The 22,569-nt window shown below is 40.1% G+C and overlaps 1 protein-coding gene across 2 annotated transcripts in view; it reads right to left on the bottom strand.

Annotated features, from left to right (window-relative positions):
* nme7 (NME/NM23 family member 7) overlaps positions 1 to 22,569 on the bottom strand; it is a 238,836-nt gene that overhangs the window by 114,943 nt on the left and 101,324 nt on the right. For both annotated transcript variants that reach the window (XM_051926129.1, XM_051926130.1), the window contains exon 8: positions 9,586 to 9,650. In XM_051926129.1, coding sequence (XP_051782089.1) covers positions 9,586 to 9,650 — 65 coding nt within the window. The remainder of the gene's footprint in view (positions 1 to 9,585; positions 9,651 to 22,569) is intronic.

Genomic DNA, 22,569 nt, shown 5'->3' with positions numbered 1-22,569 from the left:
TCATGGCCATAGAATATCACAGCCCATTCTAACAGTACTGGGCAAGAAATGGCCCCAGTCAGTGCACTAGTCCATCACAAGGCTCAAAATTGCTCACACCCACTGGGTCAAGTTGGAGTAATTAACCAGACATGCACATTTTTGGTAATGTGGGAAAAAAAACTACAGTACTAAGATGAAGCTGTTACAGATATGGGAGAATGTGTAAACTCCATGGGCAAAACATTTTAAATCCAAGATGATACTACTGAACATAAGTTAACATTTAATTGTTATAACTAATCTCAGGATTATAAATAGTATAGTATATAGTACATCCACCAGTTTTTGAGCTCAGTTGTTCCATTATGGTGTTTCTATCTGCTTGTGACCCAATCTATATACAGTATATTAAGAAGGCAAAACGTAGGAGATGTTTCAAATGGGTGTACATGTCTCCTTAGAGAGACTGACTTTCCTAATATGAGTTCAAAATAATTAAAATAATAAAGATATTCAATTGAGATCACCATAGTTCTCACACCACCAAATAAAAGACTACAAAATAGGAAATATTCATCTTACTACCCAAGTGTTACTGCTTTTGCTGGGAGAGGTCATTACTTTGTCTCATAATCTGGGCAGTAACACCTAGGTGCAAGTCTGAAGTACAACAACAGGTGGTTGCCAGCCATGGAACATCTGTACTTGGAATTTGCGAACCTTATGTGAAAAAGTCACAAATGTGGCAGGCAGAAAAGGCAAATTGTGTACAATTCTATTCCTCCTGCCATCTTCAGGTCTCCCCACAAATGTTCTATGTGGCTTAAGTCTGTTCTTCGGTTGGGCCACTCAAACACAATAACAGATTTATCCCAAAGCCACACCAGGCAGTACGCTTTGTGTCATTATTATACTGAAAAGTAAACCATCTCCTCAGTCTGAAGGCATGTGCACTCTGAAGCTGTTTTTTAAGGATCTCTCTGTATTTGGCTGCATTCATCCTTCCCTCAACTCAATATACATGACTTTGGGTCTTCATTACACTTACAAGCATCAGTAAAGTTGCTTTTTATCATCTCTGCAATGTGACCTACTAACAAAATGTAACGTTGGAGAGGTGGCTTAACTAAGACACATTTTTTTGATATTACATATTTAGTATACAACCTGTGAATCCTTCATATTAACATGTAATTTTACCATCATGTCAAAATGCCACACTACAGAGAAATGAATAACCTATCTACTGATGTTTTGTAAGTGTTATGAACACCTAAGTAATAGATGGCGTCCTCAAGTATTTTATTCACCTTTTAGTTGAAAGAATTCTGCTGGACATATTTCATCAATGCCTTTGAAAATTTTGAAAATTTGGAATAGGTTCCACACAGTCTCCTCTGCTCTAAACTAATCAGATTTAATTCTCCAAGTCTTTCAGAGTACAACATGTCCTTAAATCCTGCATCTCACTTGGTTGCTCTCCTCTGCACAGCTTCAAGTGCTGCTATATCTTTCATGTAGCGTGATGGAACAACCACCGATCTCTGAATTTTGCAAAATGTTGAAACTACTTCAGTACAATATATATAAAATACATAAATTAAAATAACGAAGCAATAACATACTTTAATAAAAATAACTGAAATAACTCAGACTAGATGCAGGCTGTCACTAAAGCCCATACCATTATTGATTTATGAAGAAGGCAGACATTAAGTGTATAAATCTAAATGTAATCAGTAATCATAATGTTAACAACACAGAAAATGAGAAATTAACCACTCTGTTTTGACTTCTCAGAGTTTCTAAGGTGTTCAAATTCACATTATATGTACAGTTATCCCTATATTTTATGTTTGTGAGCACGCACATCCACAGAGAATGAGCCGGCCAATAAATTATTTATTTATTAAAAACAGTCACTTTTTCTGAGCTGTGGACCCGCTATACCACAATGTTCTTTAATGTTTTTGAATAAACATTACAAATGGGTGAAAATTTCTTTAATTTCTTTAATCAACTATTGATAAACAATCATGACAAGATAATACATAACCATCTACACCTGAAGTACAAACTAAATAAAACAGGCTTATGATTGAAGCCATGCATACCAATGCCCTGAAGAGCTTGGTGACTGTATAAAGCACAGTTTAAATCTAGAATATTCCCAATAATACGAATGAAGAAATGAGCCAGCTGCATTAGGTTAAAACTCTCTACTAAGATCATAAAATCGACTTCATGATGGTATTCAAAATAATTAATATTAAAAATTTCATGGTATTAAAATAGAAAACCTGAAGGAAAACTCAGATGTTTTTGATAAAAACAAAGAATAATGTCTGAGGTGAAAACATAATAACAAAAGGCACAAAGAGAAATACAATTAACAGGTAAAGTAAAATGGACAATCTTTGTGAATAATAACATCAACGTTATCACCACAACCAAAAACAATCTTAGTCTGTATAGTAAAAAAATGGGTAGTGCTTCTGTCTCACAGCTGCATATGTTTTCTACGGATGTTCATATTTTTATCTTACATTAAAAAAATAGTTTAACAGGTGACTCAGATTGGCACAGTCAGAGCTACCGAGTCCAGTTAAAGACGAAGCAAAGCCTCTAGCGTGAGATTCTGCCCTATAGCCAATGATGTTGGATTAGCCTACAGACTCCCAACAAATATAAGTTGGAACGCTTTGAAGATGGATGGAGGAATGGTTAGTTTAAAAAAGTACAACAGTCCCAGCAAAGTAACCTGTAGGACATCACTTCTGATCTAAACTAATTCTAAAAAAGTACTTAGTATTCGATCATGCTGTTTTAGCTTAAACCTATTAATGATCCTTTCCTTGAGTACGTAATTAAAAACTTTTTGGAAATCAAGGCTGTATATGACCCCTCCTCGAACCGCCACCTTATTGTGGTGCAGGGGTTTGCGTGTCCCAATGATCCTAGAAGCTCTGTTGTCCAGGGCTTTATGCCCCTGGTAGGGCCACCCAAGGCAAACTGGTCCTAGGTGAGGGATGAGACAAAGTGCAGTTCAACATAACCTCCTATGATGAATAAAAAATTTGGACGCCGTTTTCCCATGCCCGGACGCAGGTTACCGGGGCCCCCCTCTGGACCCAGGCCTGGAAGTGGAGCTCGATGGCGAGCGCCTGGTGGCCGGGCTTGCACCCATGGGGCTTGGCCGGGCACAGCCCAAACAGGCAACGTAGGTCCCCCTTCCCATGGGCTCACCACCTATGGGAGGGGCCAAGGAGGTCGGGTGCAGTGTGAGTTGGGTGGTGGCCGAAGGTGGGGACCTTGGCAGTTCGATCCTCGGCTACAGAAGCTGGCTCTTGGGAGTTGGACTGTCACCTCTCTGAAGGGGAAGGAGCCTGAGCTTGTGCGTGAGGTTGAGAGGTTCCGGCTAGATATAGTCGGGCTCACCTCGACGCGCAGCTTGGACTCTGGAACCAATCTCCTTGAGAGGGGCTGGACTCTGTACCACTCTGGAGTTGCCCCCGGTGAGAGGCGCCGAGCGGGTGTGGGCATACTTATTGCCCCCCGACTTGGAACCTGTACATTGGGGTTTACCCTGGTGGACAAGAGGGTAGCCTCCCTCCGCCTTCGGGTGGGGGGACGGGTCCTAACTGTTGTGTGTGCGTATGCACCGAACAGCAGTTCGGAGTACCCACCCTTTTTGGAGTCCCTGGAGGGGGTGCTAGAGGGCATACCTTCTGGGGATTCCCTCAAACTGCTGGGAGACTTCAATGCTCACGTGGGCAATGACAGTGAGACCTGGAAGGGCATGATTGGGAAGAATGGCCCCCCCGATCTGAACCTGAGTGGTGTTTTGTTATTGGACTTCTGTGCTCGTCATGGATTGTCCATAACAAACACCATGTTCAAGCATAGGGGTGTTTATATGTGCACTTGGCACCAGGACACCCTAGGCCTCAGTTCGATGATCGACTTTGTGGTCGTGTCGTCGGACTTGCGCCCACATGTCTTGGACACTCAGGTGAAGAGAGGGGCGGAGCTGTCAACTGATCACCACCTGGTGGTGAGTTGGCTTCGATGGTGGGGGATGATGCTGGTCAGGCCTGGTAGGCCCAAACATGTTGTGAGGGTCTGCTGGGAACGTCTGGCAGAGCCCCCAGTCAGAAGTAGCTTCAACTCCCACCTCTGGCAGAACTTCGACCACGTCCTAAGGGAGGTGGGGGACATTGAGTCCGAATGGGCCATGTTCCGTGCCTCTATTGTTGAGGTGGCTGACCAGAGCTGTGGCCATAAGGTGGTCGGTGACTGTCGTGGCGGCAATCCTCGAACCCGTTGGTGGACACCGGCGGTGAGGGATGCTGTCAAGCTGAAGAAGGAGTCCTACCAGTCCCTTTTGTCCTGTGGGACTCTGAAGGCAGCTAATAGGTACCAGCAGGCCAAGCGGAATGCGGCTTCGGTGGTTGCTGAGGCAAAAACACGGGCATGGGAGGAGTTTGAGGAGGCCATGGAGAACGACTTTTGGACGGCTTCGAGGAGATTCTGGTCCACCGTCCGGTGTCTCAGGAGGGGGAAGCAGTGCAGTGTCAACACTGTATATGGTGGGGATGGTGCACTGCTGACCTCGACAAGGGATGTTGTGGGTCGGTGGGGGGAGTACTTCGAAGACCTCCTCAATCCCATTAACATGCCTTCCAATTAGGAAGCAGAGCCTGGGGACTTGGAGGTGGGCTGCCCCATCTCTGGGACTGAGGTCACCGAGGTGGTCAAAAACTCCTTGGTGGCAGGGCCCCGGGGGTGGATGAGATACGCCCGGAGTTTCTCAAGTCTCTGGATGTTGTAGGGCTGTCTTGGTTGACACGTCTCTGCAACATCGCATGGACATCAGGGAAGGTGCCTCTGGATTGGCAGACCGGGGTGGTGGTCCCCCTCTTTAAGAAGGGGGACCGGAGGGTGTGTTCCAACTACAGAGGGATCACACTCCTTAGCCTCCCTGGAAAAGTCTATTCGGGGGTTCTGGAGAGGAGGGTCCATCAGATAGTCGAACCTCGGATTCAGGAGGAACAGTGTGGTTTTTGTCCTGGTCACAGAACAGTGGACCAGCTCTACACCCTTAGCAGAGTCCTGGAGGGTGCATGGGAGTTCCCCCAACCAGTCTACATGTTTTTTGTGGACTTGGAAAAGGCGTTCGACCGTGTCCCTCGGGGAATCCTGTGGGGGGGTGCTCTGGGAGTATGGGGTACCGGACCCCCTGATAAGGGCTGTTCGGTCCCTGTACAACCATTGTCAGAGCTTGGTCCGTATTGCCGGCAGTAATTCGAACCCGTTTCCAGTGAGAGTTGGACTGCATCAGGGCTGCCCTTTGTCACTGATTCTGTTCATAACTTGTATGGACAGAATTTCTAGGCGCAGCCAGGGCGTTGAGGGGGTCCGGTTTGGTGGACTCAGGATTGGGTCACTGCTTTTTGCAGATGATGTTGTCCTGTTTGCTTCATCAGGCCGTGATCTTCAGCTCTCTCTGGATCGGTTCACAGCCGAGTGTGAAGCGGCTGGGATGGAAATCAGCACCTCCAAATCTGAGACCATGGTCCTCAGCCGGAAAAGGGTGGAGTGCCCTCTCAGGGTTGGGAGCGAGATCCTGCCTCAAGTGGAGGAGTTCAAGTATCTCGGGGTCTTGTTCACGAGTGAGGGAAGAATGGAGCGTGAGATCGACAGGCGGATCGGTGCGGTGTCCGCAGTGATGCGGGCTCTGCATCGGTCTGTCGTGGTGAAAAAGGAGCTGAGCCGTACGGCAAAGCTCTCAATTTACCAGTTGATCTATGTTCCTACCCTCACCTATGGTCATGAGCTATGGGTAGTGACTGAAAGAACGAGATCGCGAATACAAGCAGCTGAAATGAGTTTCCTCTGCAGGGTGTCTGGGCTTTCCCTTAAAGATAGGGTGAGAAGCTCAGTCATCCGTGAGGGGCTCAGAGTAGAGCCGCTGCTCCTCCGCATCGAGAGGAGTCAGATGAGGTGGCTCGGGCATCTGATCAGGATGCCTCCTGGACGCCTCCATGGTGAGGTGTTCCGGGCACGTCCAACCGGGAGGAGGCCCCAGGGAAGACCCAGAACACGCTGGAGGAACTATGTCTCCCGGCTGGCCTGGGAACGCCTTGGGATTCTCCCAGAAGAGCCAGAAAAGTGGCCGGGGAGAGGGAAGTCTGGGTATCACTGCTCAAGCAGCTGCCCCCGAGACCCGACCTCGGATAAGCGGAAGAGGATGGATGGATGGCTGTATATGAGTTAACCCTATGATGAACAAGTGTGCCACTCTGGGCTGATTCCCAAATTGTGCCCAGTGCTATGAAAGGCTCAAAAATATTCTTCAAACCCTTTGTTAGATTACTTGTGTTAAGAAAATGGAAAGATGGGTGGAAATTGATGTGGGCAGCATGAGGCTTAGAGCTTACAGGACTAAGGATTGAGTTTACACATTCTTCCAAGGTTTTGTTCAAAAATACAGATTTCCTCCTGTAGCCCAAAGATTTGTGTGTGTTTGGTTGACTATTAACAGTAAATGTAAATAAGCACGGTGGTTAGTATGAATATGCCCTGAAATGTTTGTTGTTCTACCCAGGGCTGGTTCCTGCTATGGATCTGCAGGGGACAGAGCTTATCCTGGTTGCAACCAGATTAAACAGTTGTGAAAATAGATGCAAGGATATTAAGAAACATATTTTACTGAAATAAACCATATTAATTGTAACCCCCCCCAAAAAATCTAATAAAGACAAATTTTTATTTGACACTTTGGTGTAGTTAAAATATTACCGCAATGAAACCCAGCTAGAAGTAATCCCTATGATCTTAGTGTAAAACAGAGAAACATTTCCAACACAAATTATAATTTACATAATGTTGATTTCACGTCTTGCACATCAACCACCTAATTTAACATGCCCCTTATGTCCCCTCTGCTATGGTTTGCCTCGAGCATAGACTAAATTTGACAAGGTATGTGGTTCATAACATTCTCAATCTAGTTTGCTTTATGACAGTCCAACCTATTAAGCCTGTGTATATCTGTGTAATAAGCACTTAATTTTCTTTTTTTTGTGATACTGTGAGAGAAAACCTAAATAATTCATCACAAAGTCTTATGTAAAAAGCAGCATGTGAATTATGAGCATTATAGTTTCCAAAAAGGAACAAGTACATTTTAAGCAATTTAAGATTGCTATAATCAAAGAATATTAAATGCTAAAATTAGGAATAACAAACTACAGAGAATGAGGAATATTACAAGAGTGGAGTTCTTACTGTTAGAAAATAAGGGGCAGAGCGTCTCAGGAAAGGATCCTTAATATTACATTTTTTCCTGTTATTTTTTATCTTGATTGAATCAGTTTAGTAAATATTCTTGAAAAATTAAAGAGGGAGTTTTTGATATTTTCAAAAGTAATGTTAAATCTACAGCAGGATTATTTTTCTAACTACTGAAAGATTTGTTATCAAAAATATAATTTGCTGCAGCACACCATGGACAGTGAGTTACCTAGCAATATGCATATTTAATTAAAGTTCCTGACAGTTGGTATTGAAGGGTTCAGGGGATTATGCCAGAGTGGAATATTAGACATCTGTATCACCATTCACTTACTGATTTCTGAAATGCAATATGTTAAAGCAAACAATTCACAGGTATAATATTACAATGGCAGATGGAAATTCTGAAAAATATGATCTAATAATAAGTAAACTAAAACCATTTCAAAAAGTACGCAATAAAATGAAAAGCTTAAAAACAATACTGTAACACAACATTCTGAAACCCTTTTAGCATAATTCAGTGTAACAGGACGCCAAAGAGGTCATGTACAGAAGTAAACCATTGCCAACTTTTGTGTTCAGTCTTGCACAAAGATACAGTAGGTTCAGTATTTTTCAAGTTGAAATTATTTCTTCATAATTATGTATAAATTAATTTGCCATATGAAACTGAAAACAATAAGGGGTGTTCAGAATCATCAAGGAAATATGGCAATATCTCAAACACAACCTTTCAAAATCAGAATTTGTACTGTATGATAAAAATGTAAAGAAGAAGTATCTCTTAAATGGAAAGTAACAAAATTCTGCAATGTAATTAGACTATAGCATAAATGGTGACTAAAACTACAATATGTATTTTAGTTAGATAATACAACAATGAGGCTTACAGAAATACTCAAAAGGTGAGTCTTAGTCAAATTACAGTGTGATCCATTAATATGAGCATCCTGGCTAAATAACAGCAAAAAAAGGGCTGTAAAAAATGTCTTTATTGTTTATCTGCGTGATCTTTCATTCAAAATATTAACAAAAATCTAACCTTTAATTGAATTAAATAATTTAAATGAAAAAGATATTCTCATCATAAAACAAATATTTTTTTCAAAAAGAAGTATGTCACAATTACTGGCTCCGATAAGGTTTACAAATCAGAAAATGGCTATAAGAAAATAGCTTAACAGTTGAAAATGCCCATTTGTGCTATCAGGACAATACAGTAATTAATAAGTTTAAAGGAACTGGAGAAGTTAAGAATCGGCCTGGAAGAGGACATGGGTCTATATTGACCCCATGCACAAAGAGGAGGATAGTTCTTCAAGTGGCCAAAGAATCACCAAGAATCACAAATGGAGAACTGCAGATAGGATCTTGGGGTCAGACATTCTCCAAAACAACAATAACAAACTCAAGTACCAGCTGCTTGCAAGATATCACTGGGAATTTCATTGGTTCTATGGTCAGAATAGAAAAAAATAGAACTTTTTAGGAGCAAACACCAAAGGTGGGTTTGGCATACTGAGAAAGGTAGCCATGGAGAAAAGTGCTTAATCCCCAGTATAAAGTATGGTGATGAATCTTAAATGTTGTTAGGCTGCTTTTCTGCCTAATGCCCTGAATTACTTGATAGGTTACATGTCATTACAGTCTCCATCAAGTATCAGCCGATGCATCAAAACAAAATTGCCTCTGCCAGGAAGCTTAAATCGGGCCACTGTTAAGATTTTTCAACGTGATAATAATCTAACGAACACCTTAAAAATCAACACAAAAATGGTTCAGCAACCACAAATCAAGGGATAAACTGAAGAGGAGAGTCCATCAATCCATTCTAGCTATCCCTTTCTTTTACACAACTGTCCAGTTAAGGCTCACATTAAGGGAAAAGGATGTAAGATTAGCAGCACAAACTGTTTATCAAATAAGAAAATGTCTGGAATGAAAACCTGCAGCTATTGCGGTCCTCTAGGATAAGGTTAGGTAATGTACATTTCTTCTGGCATATCCAACAAGTCCAGCAGTTTTCCTGTTTGTTTATTAAATTTAGTAGTATTTTAGCCCATGTCTTATAATAATCATCTAGACAAACTGAAATGCAGAAGCAAAAAGAAATATTTCATAATAAATGGCTGCAATCACAAAGTGTGGTTTTCTCAGTACTTTGTAATATTCCATGCTATATTCCATGACTAGTTTTCACAATTGTCTTGGACAAAATATGAAAGTGAATCATTATCATGACTCTCAAGGTACAAAGTAGAAAACAAACACTTCTGTATATATAAAAAATAAAGATATCCATACCATCTGTAAAGCTGTGATCTGGAATCCTGCATCAAGGATTGCATTTAGGATATTTCCTGTTAATCCTAAAAAATGATTATTGAAAATGTTACAATGTAAAATTACAAAAGTCCTAAATGCACAAAGTATATTTAAATTCATTTTATATAATAACTGTATAAGTACTGCTGTTAATTAAAATTAATCTCTGTTACTAAACATCTATAACTATTTATGACTGACTTATAAGAAACACCGGCGCAACCTAATTTTGCAAACAGTCATTTGTTACCTTATTTATTACATTTTTGTTCACTTGCAATAATGTAATAATGTATTCATTTTTAAACAATATGTACTTATTCCTATGCATTTCAATTAAAATTATATCTGAGATTATTTCACAAGGATCACAAATTTTAACATTAATGAGATGTTATAGGCAAGGAACAATTTATATGATCTAACTACTTGCATTATTTTGCTAAAATAATATACTAAACTGATGAAGTCCTGGCTATAAAGTACAGTATATAATATTTTAGGGTGGTACAGAGATGCAGTGGTTAGCACTGTTGCCTCTGGGTTTGAATCCTGAAATTGACCACTGTCTGTTTAGATTCTACACATACTCCCAGAATCTGCGAGTGCCCTGGTTTTTCTACTACATCCAAAAGAAAGGGGTAGATAATTGAATAGTTGAATGATGGATTCATGGATATTGTATTTTTCAAACAGTAAATAACCCAGTTTTTAGATATTGTATATTCATAAAAACATGAAACATTTTAATGGAGCACAGTAATATTAGAAGTATCAAACGTCTTATATTATTACATTATAATTAACATGAAAAGCTCTTATAGCATTAAAGACAAAATTAAAGGATATTAACATGGAAATTATATAGTATTTGCTTATAGCCAAGTTATACAATATAAAATAAGTGTAATCTTATCAATTAAACATTTGCAGGAAATAAACAGAAAGAAAACCTTCTAAAAAACACTTAACCATCCACCTTAATAAAAGGACAAGTGTCTATGTGTGTGTGTCTGTGTATCATGGTTCTGTCCAGTAGGGTTGCACAGTATACCAGTACTGGCAAAATACTGAAAAGCCCAAATTTTAAAAAGGTAAGATGCCAGCATGTTGGGATTTTCAGTACTGGAAGTAAATGTCAGCTTTCCAGTCAATCCATTTTTTCGACATCCATTAGGGCAGATGCTTTGACATGACTGAGACTTCACGGGTGAATCCTTATTGCTTTAACGCACACTTTATGCAATCAAGAGGGAAGCGGTGCATAGTTCAGTGGAACAGCATGATGCACCCTGGATGCTGGAGTAAGACTGGGAGGGGGTTGGATTTATTCGTTATTTGCTTTGAAATCATTTTGGTACTGATGTGTGAAAGCTATTATGGATACTGGAGTTTAAATGTTAGTACTGATCCATCACAACCATCTGGTAACTAGGGTTAGGAAGAAAAAATTATGAATATCAAAACATACAGAAGAATATTAAAAAAATAAAAATGATAATAAAAAGACCAAATAAAAAAGAAAATTGGTTGTATTAGTCTGTTATGTTATCCAATGTTATACGCTAGCAACAGCAGCATGGTAGAAACTTTTTTGTACCCACTCGAGCCATTTAAATGAGGTTTATGGCTGTAATGCTAAGGATTGAGAACTTCACATGATGGGCAATGAATGAACAAAAAAAAAAAAGTTAAATCGACCCAACACAAGCTAGAGTCACTAAACCTGGCAATTGCAGTATTGACCACTGTCATAGTTTCCTTGCAAAACATTTTGACTATAATAATGGTCAGTTCGTCAAGTGACAACAATGAGGAAAAAGCACCGTGAGGGAAACCGATCAGGGGCATATTATTACCAGACCAAACAGAAAACTCATGTATGAAATAGAAATATAAGGTCTATGTTAATTACTTACATTTTAATCCACTTTAGATGGGGAGGACAGCTAATCTATTTAAATAAAATAAGACAGGTATATGTCTGTCTGTTTGTTTGCTAATCATGCAAAAATGGCTGAACCGATTTTCATAACGTTTTGCATGTGTGTTGCTTCTGTTCCAACCCAAAACAGGATCTCACCAAAGGCCATAGACACAGAGATTTTTTTTTTTCCACAACTAATCTGGATAATAATTTTATTGTCTTGCTGGATTACAGCTTTTGTCTAAAAGCACATCCTTTTGTCCCATTGTAGGTTGTGTTTAGCCATGATGAGTTTACAAAATACAGCTTTATCCTGTTTATTTATACTCGGGCAACACCAGGTACTTCAGCTATAAATATGTTTAGTTCTTCTTAATAAAAAAAAAACATATCAGGTGTACTGCTAATGTCCCACAATGAATGATCGGTTATTCAGTGCTAAAGATATCATAAGCTTTAAATATTATGTATCTCAAGTGGAACTGATAGACGTTCTTAAGTCCCGTTTATATTTAGCTAGTACGTGTTACTGTGAGGATCCACTAGGGTGTGTATGACGTGAATTTCGTCAGCAGTCATATCATGTGGATTCTCACGTTGATGACTGCATGCCTGAAGCATTTTGTGACAGCGTGGTCCTGTGTGTGTAGATTGTGCAAGTACTAGACAAGAAAATATGGGCTTATTTAAGGAACAGTTGTGTGAAGTAATTCTTTGCTACCAGCACCTATACAGTCCAAAATTAAAAACAGCCAAATTTGCACAAATTCAAGGCAAGAAATTGTCTAGACCATGAGCAAAGCTGAAAGTTTGTGAAGACAGAAATTAAAACATCTGCAAGATCAATATGTAAAGGCAAAGAAAAACTTCAGGGAAAAAGCCTGGAGATTTTACAAAGGCATAGATTTGTGCACTGAACTCCTGCACTTTAAATAGACCAGGTTGTCCATCCTATATGTGTGACCACGTCTGCAGCTGTCTGTGGTATAAATGGGCTTTACCACTGCTTCATGTTGTCTGTGTGGTGTCTTGTGTCATTAATGATGTTGCTGTTGGCTAGTATGGTAAGTAAAAAATATTTGTTGTTTTGGTCAGTTACTAGTTTGAGTAAAATATAAGATAGAAATTGAAGCTATCCGAGGGTCCACTTATGGCAAATTAATGCTCTGCACATTATGGCATTATGGCCTCTGTAGAGCAAGCAGGTGTTTATTCTATGTTTATAGTCTATTATATTCCAAACAATTAAATTAATCAGAAAATTACTAAGCTGCTTTCTTTGTTTTATGTCACAAAGACAAAAATATTCTTACTTGCTGTCGTGGTCTAGGAATTCACTCTGTAGTGTCATGGTTAAGAGCTGCCTATCAGTTTCAAACTAGAAACGTTTCAGTTATGAAGAGGTTCTCTCACATAGACATACAGTATAATGGCTATAATAATACATTTTCACATTAATAGCACAATATTAATGTATACAGTAATAGAATAAAATGTACATAATTCAGCAGTACTTCAATATAGACTGAAACGTTCTTATTCATTTTGGTGCCAGGATCAAAGATGTGACATTACAAACCTTCTTTGTCAGAGATAATCTTGTAGCGGGGCCACATAGTGTTAAATGTCAGTACTGAGTGCGTCTCGTTTCATTGTCCCGTTTACTGTTTGTGCATCAGTTTATGCCGTCCCCGTAAACAGGGGACGGATGATGGAAGGAGACCACAGCCACAAACCTGGAAAACACCTGTTTTCAATCAATCAATCCCAGCCGTCACAGGACTATATAAGCCATCAGGAGGAGAAGGAAAGGGAGGGAGGAGAGAAGGAGATTTTGTTTCAACATTACGACCACGACCAACCTGTACCTGTTTTCCATATTGCGCTTATCCATCCAGTTTGTTTTCCATCTACCGGATTTATTTCAAGGACCTCACCACGAGATACCCCGGGGTAGGACTTAATCATCCACCACATACACGAGGATTCACGGTGAGGCTGTTCCATTTTTTTCCGGGGAGAATCAAACAACTCTATCAGTAATTCAGTCATCCGCTTTCAGGACATTTTCTTTTTTACCGGACTCACGTACTCATTCATTTTCAGTTTGTCTTTCATTGTCGTTATTCGTGTTGTGTGTTTATTTGTTACAGGGACAAGGGAGGGTTTTTGTTGTGTGTATATATATATATATTTGGTGGTGTCTTATTATTGCTGGGGTGGAGGGATATATTTATGTTTCTATTTTTCTATGTCATTTTACTTAATACATATAACCCGTTTTACTTCCCGTTTTTGTGTGCTTATAATTTTCACCGTCGATTGTGGGGAAAAGTTCAAATGGTAAGAAGTACGGCTTGATAGTAGATTATATCTCAGTAAATTATCCAGGCCACTGGTCTTGGAGGTGTAGCTGCCGGCTGGGTAAAAGGGGTCGGCCGTTACAATCTAATCATGAAATCAAAATCGGCTAGCTATTTCTATTGATGCATATTATGTCAAAATTCATAAGATGTGAGAAAAATTACACATCAGTTTTTAAACCTGTTTTCCAAAGCCAAGCAACTATTAAAGTCTTTAAAGATAGACAGACAGAGACAGTCAGACTCATTGCAGAACAGGACTGTTCAAATGAACAGTCGGTCTTTAGTTGCTATTGTGTTTTCAGTCATACAAACCATAGCTTAACCCCAGCAACAACTAACCACTTACAGCAAATCATACTTGATCTACTTATAGATTTCATCAATACTGGGGCATCATTCACAGAAATCTAAATAAAAGATGTATTTACTAATTTGAGAACCACATTTCTTAGTCTACCTATTAGACCAAACCACATGGAAGTATACTTTTTTGACAAACATAACAAAGATTAAGTTATCATAGCTGTGCAGGGCACATTTTATTCATTCAACATACTCCAGGCTAAAGTCCTGCAGAATGTGTTTTTCTCCTGCCTGATGTTACACATACAGAAACTGAGATAAATCCCTTTGAGTGTACATCCTAGACAAAATGGTTCACCAAATATTTAATGGCTATCCCTGATCTGGGCTGAAGAATTACTAGGACACCTGTTGAAGAGTTAACAAAACTAATAAAACTGACATATCATGCTCCAGCATTATGAGTGCAGTAGATCTACTTTATATTATATTTCGTAATACTGAGTCATATATGCTGAATATCTCATATTAAATTTCTTCAAAGCAGACTTATGATTTCTATTTAAGAAAATGTCACCGGTTTACTGAATAATTTCACTGCTGTTGTGGTGGCAAGGAAGGTAAAGACAAACGATTTGTCCTGGGTTAAAGCAGAATTTTGAGATATTTCAACCTCCTATACTTGAATAAACTATAACCACTGAGTTTTGCCAATCCGCTTATAAAAGCAGCAGGAAGCAAGGTCCAATTACAGTGAAAACGGCAGGTGCAATTAAATTATAACAGAGGCCACTTCCCTTGTCTTGGCTAAGCTGAAAAACTCTTTAAGGCACACACAATGAAACTTGAAAGTTAAGAATGTGAAAATACACACTGCATAATCTCCCGGAACAAAGTTACAATAACATGCTATTCAAGCTCTGGCATTTACAAAGGGACCAGCAGAAATTAGACACATATGAAGTGTAAGCCAATGACCCAGCCCTAGCAACCACCTTATTACATGTTAGATACATTTATAACATTTTATATAGGTTTTTCAATTCATGAGCAGAATGTGGTTAACAAGAATATGAATTAATGGGCTAGAATTACATTTAAACTGGACAGATTAATCATGAAGAAACTTCTGCAGAACACAAATTTCTTTCATTTAGAACATGTGAATCAGGAACACACAGTCTGAATTGACTATGTTCAAGATCTCAAAAGTAAAGACTGCTGCAGGGAGATCTGGCTATGAGGTTGTTGGTGCCGAGTATACTAGGATCCAGTGATGAACGCCAGCAGTAGGAGAAGCTGAGAAAAGAGGTTTTCAATGCTATGTTAGTAAAAGGGTCTCCAGATTTGACTGAGATGTACCAACACACCAAAAATGCAGCAACAACAGCATAGGCCAAAGCAAAAGCTTGTGTATGGATGGATTTTGGTGAGGCTATGAAGAATGGTCTCAAAGAGGTTCTGACAAACCATTTGAGAACTCATGAAGGGTATAACATAACACTTCCCAGGCTGTTCACAGCCATGGTGAGAGCATGTTGAACTCAACTGGGGATATTGTTGAGAGGTACTACTAAAGCTGTACTCGATGTTCTACTAAGAGGGGGCAGTACCAGAAGCTTTGGATGGGGTTGGGTCAACCTATATGTCTGAGTTGCTAAAAAGCCCATAGTGTCAAAATTTCAGGGGTGGATGATATCTATCCAGAAATCCTGAAAGCACTGGATATTTTGGGGGGTGTTTTGGATAAAAAGCCTCTTCAGTGTTGCACAGAAGACAGGAAAAGTGACTTGGGACTGGCAGCTTGGATCTGGATTTTAAACAAGGGAATAATTCAAATTCTTTACCACTACACAGATATTTGAGGAGATCATAGAAATTTTTCATTCCGTCTACATGATTTGGAAAAAGCTTATGACTGTGCACCAAGGGGCTTTTTATGGGAGATGCTTCAAAAGTATCAGGTTCTGGGCCTGCTGCTATGTATCATTCATTCCATATCCAGTATTTGCAAGCAATGTTTGTGCACTTGGCATCATGTTGAGTCCATTCAAAGTGGCCACTGTACTCTGTCAACAGTAAGCCTTTTCTGCACTCTTGTTTATGATTTTCAATGACAGGATATCAAGATGCAGCCAAAGATCAGAAAAGATCCATTTTGAGGAACAAAGATTTGCTCCTCTTTTATTTGTGGATATCATTCTACTCCTGGCTACATTAAACTGTGATCTCCATCATGCATTTGAATCGTTCACAGCTGAGTGTGATGCAGTACAGATGAGACTCAGCACCTACAAACCTGAGGATATGTGACAAAATAACAGTTCGTGAAGTACAATTAATTACTGAAAACTATCCATTAATCTCTAAGTATTACACAGATATCTGCAAAAAACAGACGGGAGGACATTAGAGGGCTGTAAAGATTTTTTTTCTTTCCTCTACACAGTAAGTGCCATCCTCCAGCTATACATTAGTATTCATTTATAAAGCTGGGTGTTCCCAAGATGTAGCCAGCTCATGATTTTTGTCATCAGCAATCTAGCGTGTTCTATCTGGGTAATACTGCTCCTGTGTAAATCAGAAAGTACTAAAGTTGGATGCAAGATTTTTTTTTTTTGTTATATAAATCAAATGATGATTTAAAGGTCTAAAGGTTGCCTTTGTATATACTGCAAAACTACCTGCAAGTAGATGGTTAGGCATTGCCCTCAAAATATTAAAAAGACAAACAGAAGATGAGACCAGGTCAGAAAAGGATAGGAAGAACTGTAGCAGGAAATGGAATCCAATACAGACATAACAGCACTGGAGGCAGCCCCGGACAGGACACAAATACATCATATGGCCCTCTAAGACATTTAGTAATGAACAAATTAAAGAACTGCATAATAGCAGTCACTATTACTGCATCGATCATCTGAAAAGACAAACTGCTAGGACCCTGCACACGTTTTACACTATTAACTAATGAGTACAGAATGTGTGGAGTAAATGTGCTGCTACGTGAATCAAAAAAGATTGTGGTTGAAGTACATTGCATCTGTTTTGTTTTTTTCCCCCACAAATCTGCCTGAAATACTTCAGTTCTTCCCAGCTTAAATGGGCATAGTAAAGCACCATGGTGACATATAAAAAATTGTAAGTAAAGTAAATCAGCATGGTATTTTGTTACAGCATGGATGAGAAACAAGGGAGTGGGGCTGAAACTGTTCTTTTGGTAGTATAACTAATCTTTAGATGTGATCCATGCACATTGTGCTTTGATGGCTGACTAGTGATGCTCTAAATGGCAAACTTGTTTATTTTATGCACTGTTTATATTTCAATTTTCCATGTAGCCTAGAGAATAAATTAAAACAAGCGTCTTTCTCCAACACAATTTACAACCAACTTTTCTACAGCTCAGCTTGTAACTCTCAAGTTCTGACACATTTATTCAGCTTGGATGAGGGTTAACCCCTTTTGAAGTCAACTCATTGTATGGTGTGAATTGATACAGATTAGGCAGTTGATGCATGACTTCATTTTTTTTTTAAATAATGCAATGCAAACATTTAACAACATGGCATTTGACTGCAGCAAATCAATTAAACAACAACTGGACTAATACAGTTTACTGACTATAATTTGGAAGGAACTAACTTTTAAAATGTGTTTAATTAATGTCCACATATTTTTAGAGCCTATGCTTTTGTTCAGATCACTCATTCAACATAGTTAAGATGTTTTCAATTGAAAAAACACACCTTAACTGGCTGGTTTGTACCTGGGTTGAATGTGGCACGTTAACAGCTTGAAAACAGCAAGTTAACAGTTTGAAATGGAGTGCCTAGTAGTTTGAAAGTGTCTCCAAGAAGCCACTGTGCTATAAACTAACTTAATTCAATTAATTATTAAGGCATCCACTTATAATGACTTTACTTATACTGAAAGCAGTTAGACAAATGATTCACTATGGTCAAGAATAGGAAATGCTGGCTTTCAAATTTCATTTATTTAATGTACCATTACTTTAATTGGCAAACCCAGCCACAGGGGATGCACAAACCAGTGTGTTTCTTTGTGCCGGTCCCAAGCCCGGATAAAAGAAGGAGGGTTACGTCCAGAAGGGCATCCGGTATAAAATTTTGCCAAATCAATATGTGGACAACAATACAAATTTCCATACCGGATCGGTCGTGCCCAGGGTTAACAACGACCGCCACCAGTACTGTTAGCCAACAGGGTGTTGGCGGAAATTGGGCTACTGTTGGCTGAAGAAGAAGAAGGAGAAGAAGAGGGGGGAGACGTGTCCGGAGGCAGGAGGAGAGGAGGAAAGTAAAGAGAGTAGAACTGAGGGTAGGAACTTTCAATGTTGGCAGTATGACTGGTAAGGGGAGAGATTTGGCAGATATGATGGAGAGAAGGAAGGCTGATATATTGTGCATGCAAGAGACTAAATGGAAGGGGAGTAAGGCCAGGTGGATTGGAGGTGGATTCAAATTGTTCTATCTTAGTGTGGATGGGAGGAGAAATGGGGTAGGAGTTATTCTGAAGGAACAGTATGTCACGAGTGTTTTGAAGGCGAAAAGAGTGTCAGGCAAAGTAATGATTATGAAGCTGGAAATTGGAGGTGTGATGATGAATGTTGTTAGTGCATATGCACCGCAAGTTGGGTGTGCAATGGGTGAGAAAGAAGATTTTTGGAGTGAGATGAATGAAGTGATGAACAGTGTACCCAAGGGACAGAAAGTGGTGATTGGAACGGATTTCAGTGGGCAAGCTGGTGAAGGGAACAGTGGAGATGAGGACGTGATGGGTAGGTATGGTGTCAAGGAGAGGAATGAAGAAGGTCAGAGGATAGTGGATTTTGACAAAAGGATGGACATAGCTGTGGTGAATACGTATTTTAAGAAGAGGGAGGAACATAGGGTTACGTACAAGACTGGAGGAAGATGCACACAGGTAGATTACATCCTATGCAGAAGAGTTGATCTGAAGGAGATTGAAGACTGCAAAGTGGTAGCAGGGGAAAGTGTAGTTAAGCAGCATAGGATGGTGGTCTGTAGGATGACGTTGGAGATCAAGAAGAGGAAGAGAGTGAGGGCAGAGCCAAGGATCAAATGGTGGAAGTTGAAAAAGGAAGACTGCAAGGTTGAGTTTAGGGAGGAGGTGAGACAGGCATTGGGTGGCAGTGAAGAGTTACCAGACAGCTGGGAAACTACAGCAGATGTAGTAAGGGTGACAGCAAGAAGGGTGCTTGGTGTGACATCTGGAAAGAGGAAGGAGGAAAAGGAAACCTGGTGGTGGAATGAGGAAATACAGGAGAGTATACAGAGGAAAAGGATGGCAAAGAAGAAGTGGGATAGTCAAAGAGATGCAGAAAGTAGACAACAGTACAAGGAGATAAGGCGCAAGGTGAAGAGAGAGGTGGCGAAGGCTATGAAGAAAAGGTGTATGATGAGTTGTATGAGAGGTTGGACACTATGGAGGGAGAAAAGGACCTGTACCGATTGGCTAAACAGAGGGACCAAGCTGGGAGAGATGTGCAGCAGGTTAGGGTGATAAAAGATAAAGATGTAAACGTACTCACAAGCGAGGAGAGTGTGTTGAGCAGATGGAAAGAGTACTTTGAAAGGCTGATAAATGAAGAGAATGAGAGAGAGAAGAGGTTGGATGATGTGGAGATAGTGAATCAGGAAGTGCAACGGATTAGCAAGGAGGGAGTAAGGATGGCTATGAAGAGGATGAAAAATGGAAAGGCTATTGGTCCAGATGACATACCTATGGAAGCATGGAGGTGTTTAGGAGAGATGGCAGTGGAGTTTTTAACCAGATTGTTTAATAGAATCTTGGAAAGTGAGAGGATGCCTGAGGAGTGGAGAAGAAGTGTAATGGTGCCAATATTTAAGAATAAGGGGGATGTGCAGGACTGCAGTAACTACAGGGGAATAAAATTGATGAGCCACAGCATAAAGTTATTGAGGAAAGAGTAGTGGAAGCTAGGTTAAGAAGTGGTGATGATTAGTGAGCAGCAGTATGGTTTCATGCCAAGAAAGAGCACCACAGATGCAATGTTTGCTCTGAGGATGTTGATGGAGAAGTTTAGAGAAGGCCAGAAGGAGTTGCATTGCGTCTTTGTGGACCTGGAGAAAGCATATGACAGGGTGCCTCGAGAGGAGCTGTGGTATTGTATGAGGAACTTGGGAGTGGCAGAGAAGTATGTAAGAGTTGTACAGGATATGTATGAGGGAAGTGTGACAGTGGTGAGGTCTGCGGTAGGAGCGACAGATACATTCAACGTGGAGGTGGGATTACATCAGGGTGATGGTGATGGACAGGTTGACAGACGAGATTAGACAGGAGTCCCTGTGGACTATGATGTTTGCTGATGACATTGTGATCTGTAGTGATAGTAGGGAGCAGGTTGAGGAGGCCCTGGAGAGATGGAGATATGCTCTAGAGAAGAGAGGAATGAAGGTCAATAGGAACAAGACAGCATACATGTGTGTACATGAGATGGAGGTCAGTGGAATGGTGAGGATGCAGGGAGTAGAGTTGGCGAAGGTGGATGAGTTTAAATACTTGGGATCAACAGTACAGAGTAATGGGGATTGTGGATGAGAGGTGAAAAAGAGTGTTGGCAGGATGGAATGGGTGGAGAAGAGTGTCAGGAGTAATTTGTGACAGACGGGTATCAGCAAGAGTGAAAAGGAAGGTCTACAGGACGGTAGTGAGACCAGCTATGTTATATGGGTTGGAGATGGTGGCACTGACCAGAAAGCAGGAGACAGAGCTGGAGGTAGCAGAGTTAAAGATGCTAAGATTTGCACTGGGTGTGACGAGGATGGATAGGATTAGAAATGAGTACATTAGAGGGTCAGCTCAAGTTTGACGGTTGGGAGACAAAGTCAGAGAGGCGAGATAGCATTGGATGCTAAGGATAGAGCTGCCAGGGAAGAGGAAAAGAGGAAGGCCTAAGCGAAGGTTCATGGATGTGGTGAGAGAGGACATGCAGGTGATGGGTGTAACAGAACAAGATGCAGAGGACAGAAAGATATGGAAGAAGATGATCTGCTGTGGCAACCCCTAATGGGAGCAGCCGAAAGAAGAAGAAGATTACTTTAATCAGCAAGTTTATTGTCATGTGTTCATAGTATAATAAAGTTTGTACTTGCATGTCTCCTCAGAATAGCTGACAAAAAACATAAATTACAGTATAAAAAATAAATAAAAAGTATAATTAGCATGCAAAGCATATATAAAGTTAACTACAAAAAACATTTGCATGTATTTATACACACTGATACTTATGTTACAGTACTTGAATTCTTATGACTGACTTTTCAGCAACCTTATGATTTATGATAACAGTTATTCCTAAATCTAGTGGTGTGCATGTCAATGGTGCTGTACCATTTTCTAGAAGACAGGAGAGAGAAAATCAATTGTGCATGATGGCGTGGGTCTTTAATTATATGGTTTGCCAGTCTAAGGCAGTGAGTGTTGTATATGTCCTGATGCAAAGGCAGCTTAGGGTTGGTAATGTTCTGTGCCGCCTTTACCACTCTATGCAGTACTTTACTATCTTGTGTTGAACAGGTGCCACAGCAGGATGTGATGCAGCGAGTGACAGTGGATAGTAGGCTTTCCTCTGGGAATTCTGGATTCCTTCTCTTGTCCCAAAACCAACCATGCTAAACATCCAAATTGGCTAGTCTATCTTGTCCCTAAGTGAGTATGAAAGTGCTTGTGAGTATGCCCTATGGCTCATCCAGGATTGGTTCCTGCTTTACACCCAAAACTACAAAGACAGACTCAGACTCCCTTTAACCCTCAATGAAAATAAGCAGGTTTGATAATAGATAGATAATATTTTATCACTGTTATTGTGGATGAAGCTGTAAGTGTTTACTATACTAATGCTCCTTAAAAAGAACAAAATATTTTCAAGTAATTATACGGTTCAGGAAAACATTTTCCAAAAAATCCCTTTGTTTTATGCAGTTTCTTATGATATATCTCAGTATCCTTAGTCATCCTTTGCATTTTCAAACCTGCAATGAATCAGGCCTGAGATTATTGTTGGTCACATATTTGCATTGTCTTTTATACCTACGCAATCAAACCCTACACTAAAAAGTAGAATGTGATCTTGATTCATGCACTAATAGCCATATGATATACAGTATCTCAATATCTTTACTCATCCTTTGCATTTTCAAAGCTGCAATGAGTCAGGTCTGAGATTATTATTGGTCATGGACTTGTGCAGTATTCTACACCTATGCAATCAAACCCCACACTAAAAAGTGGAATATGATCTTGATTCATGCACTAATAGCCACCCACTCTTTCTTAATACTGGATAAGAGCCAGCTTGTT

This window comes from Erpetoichthys calabaricus, chromosome 4 (genome assembly GCF_900747795.2).
Source record: "Erpetoichthys calabaricus chromosome 4, fErpCal1.3, whole genome shotgun sequence".
Lineage (NCBI taxonomy): Eukaryota > Metazoa > Chordata > Cladistia > Polypteriformes > Polypteridae > Erpetoichthys > Erpetoichthys calabaricus.
The sequence above is the reverse complement of the archived record's forward strand: the minus strand, read 5'-3'. Positions and strand labels throughout refer to the sequence as shown.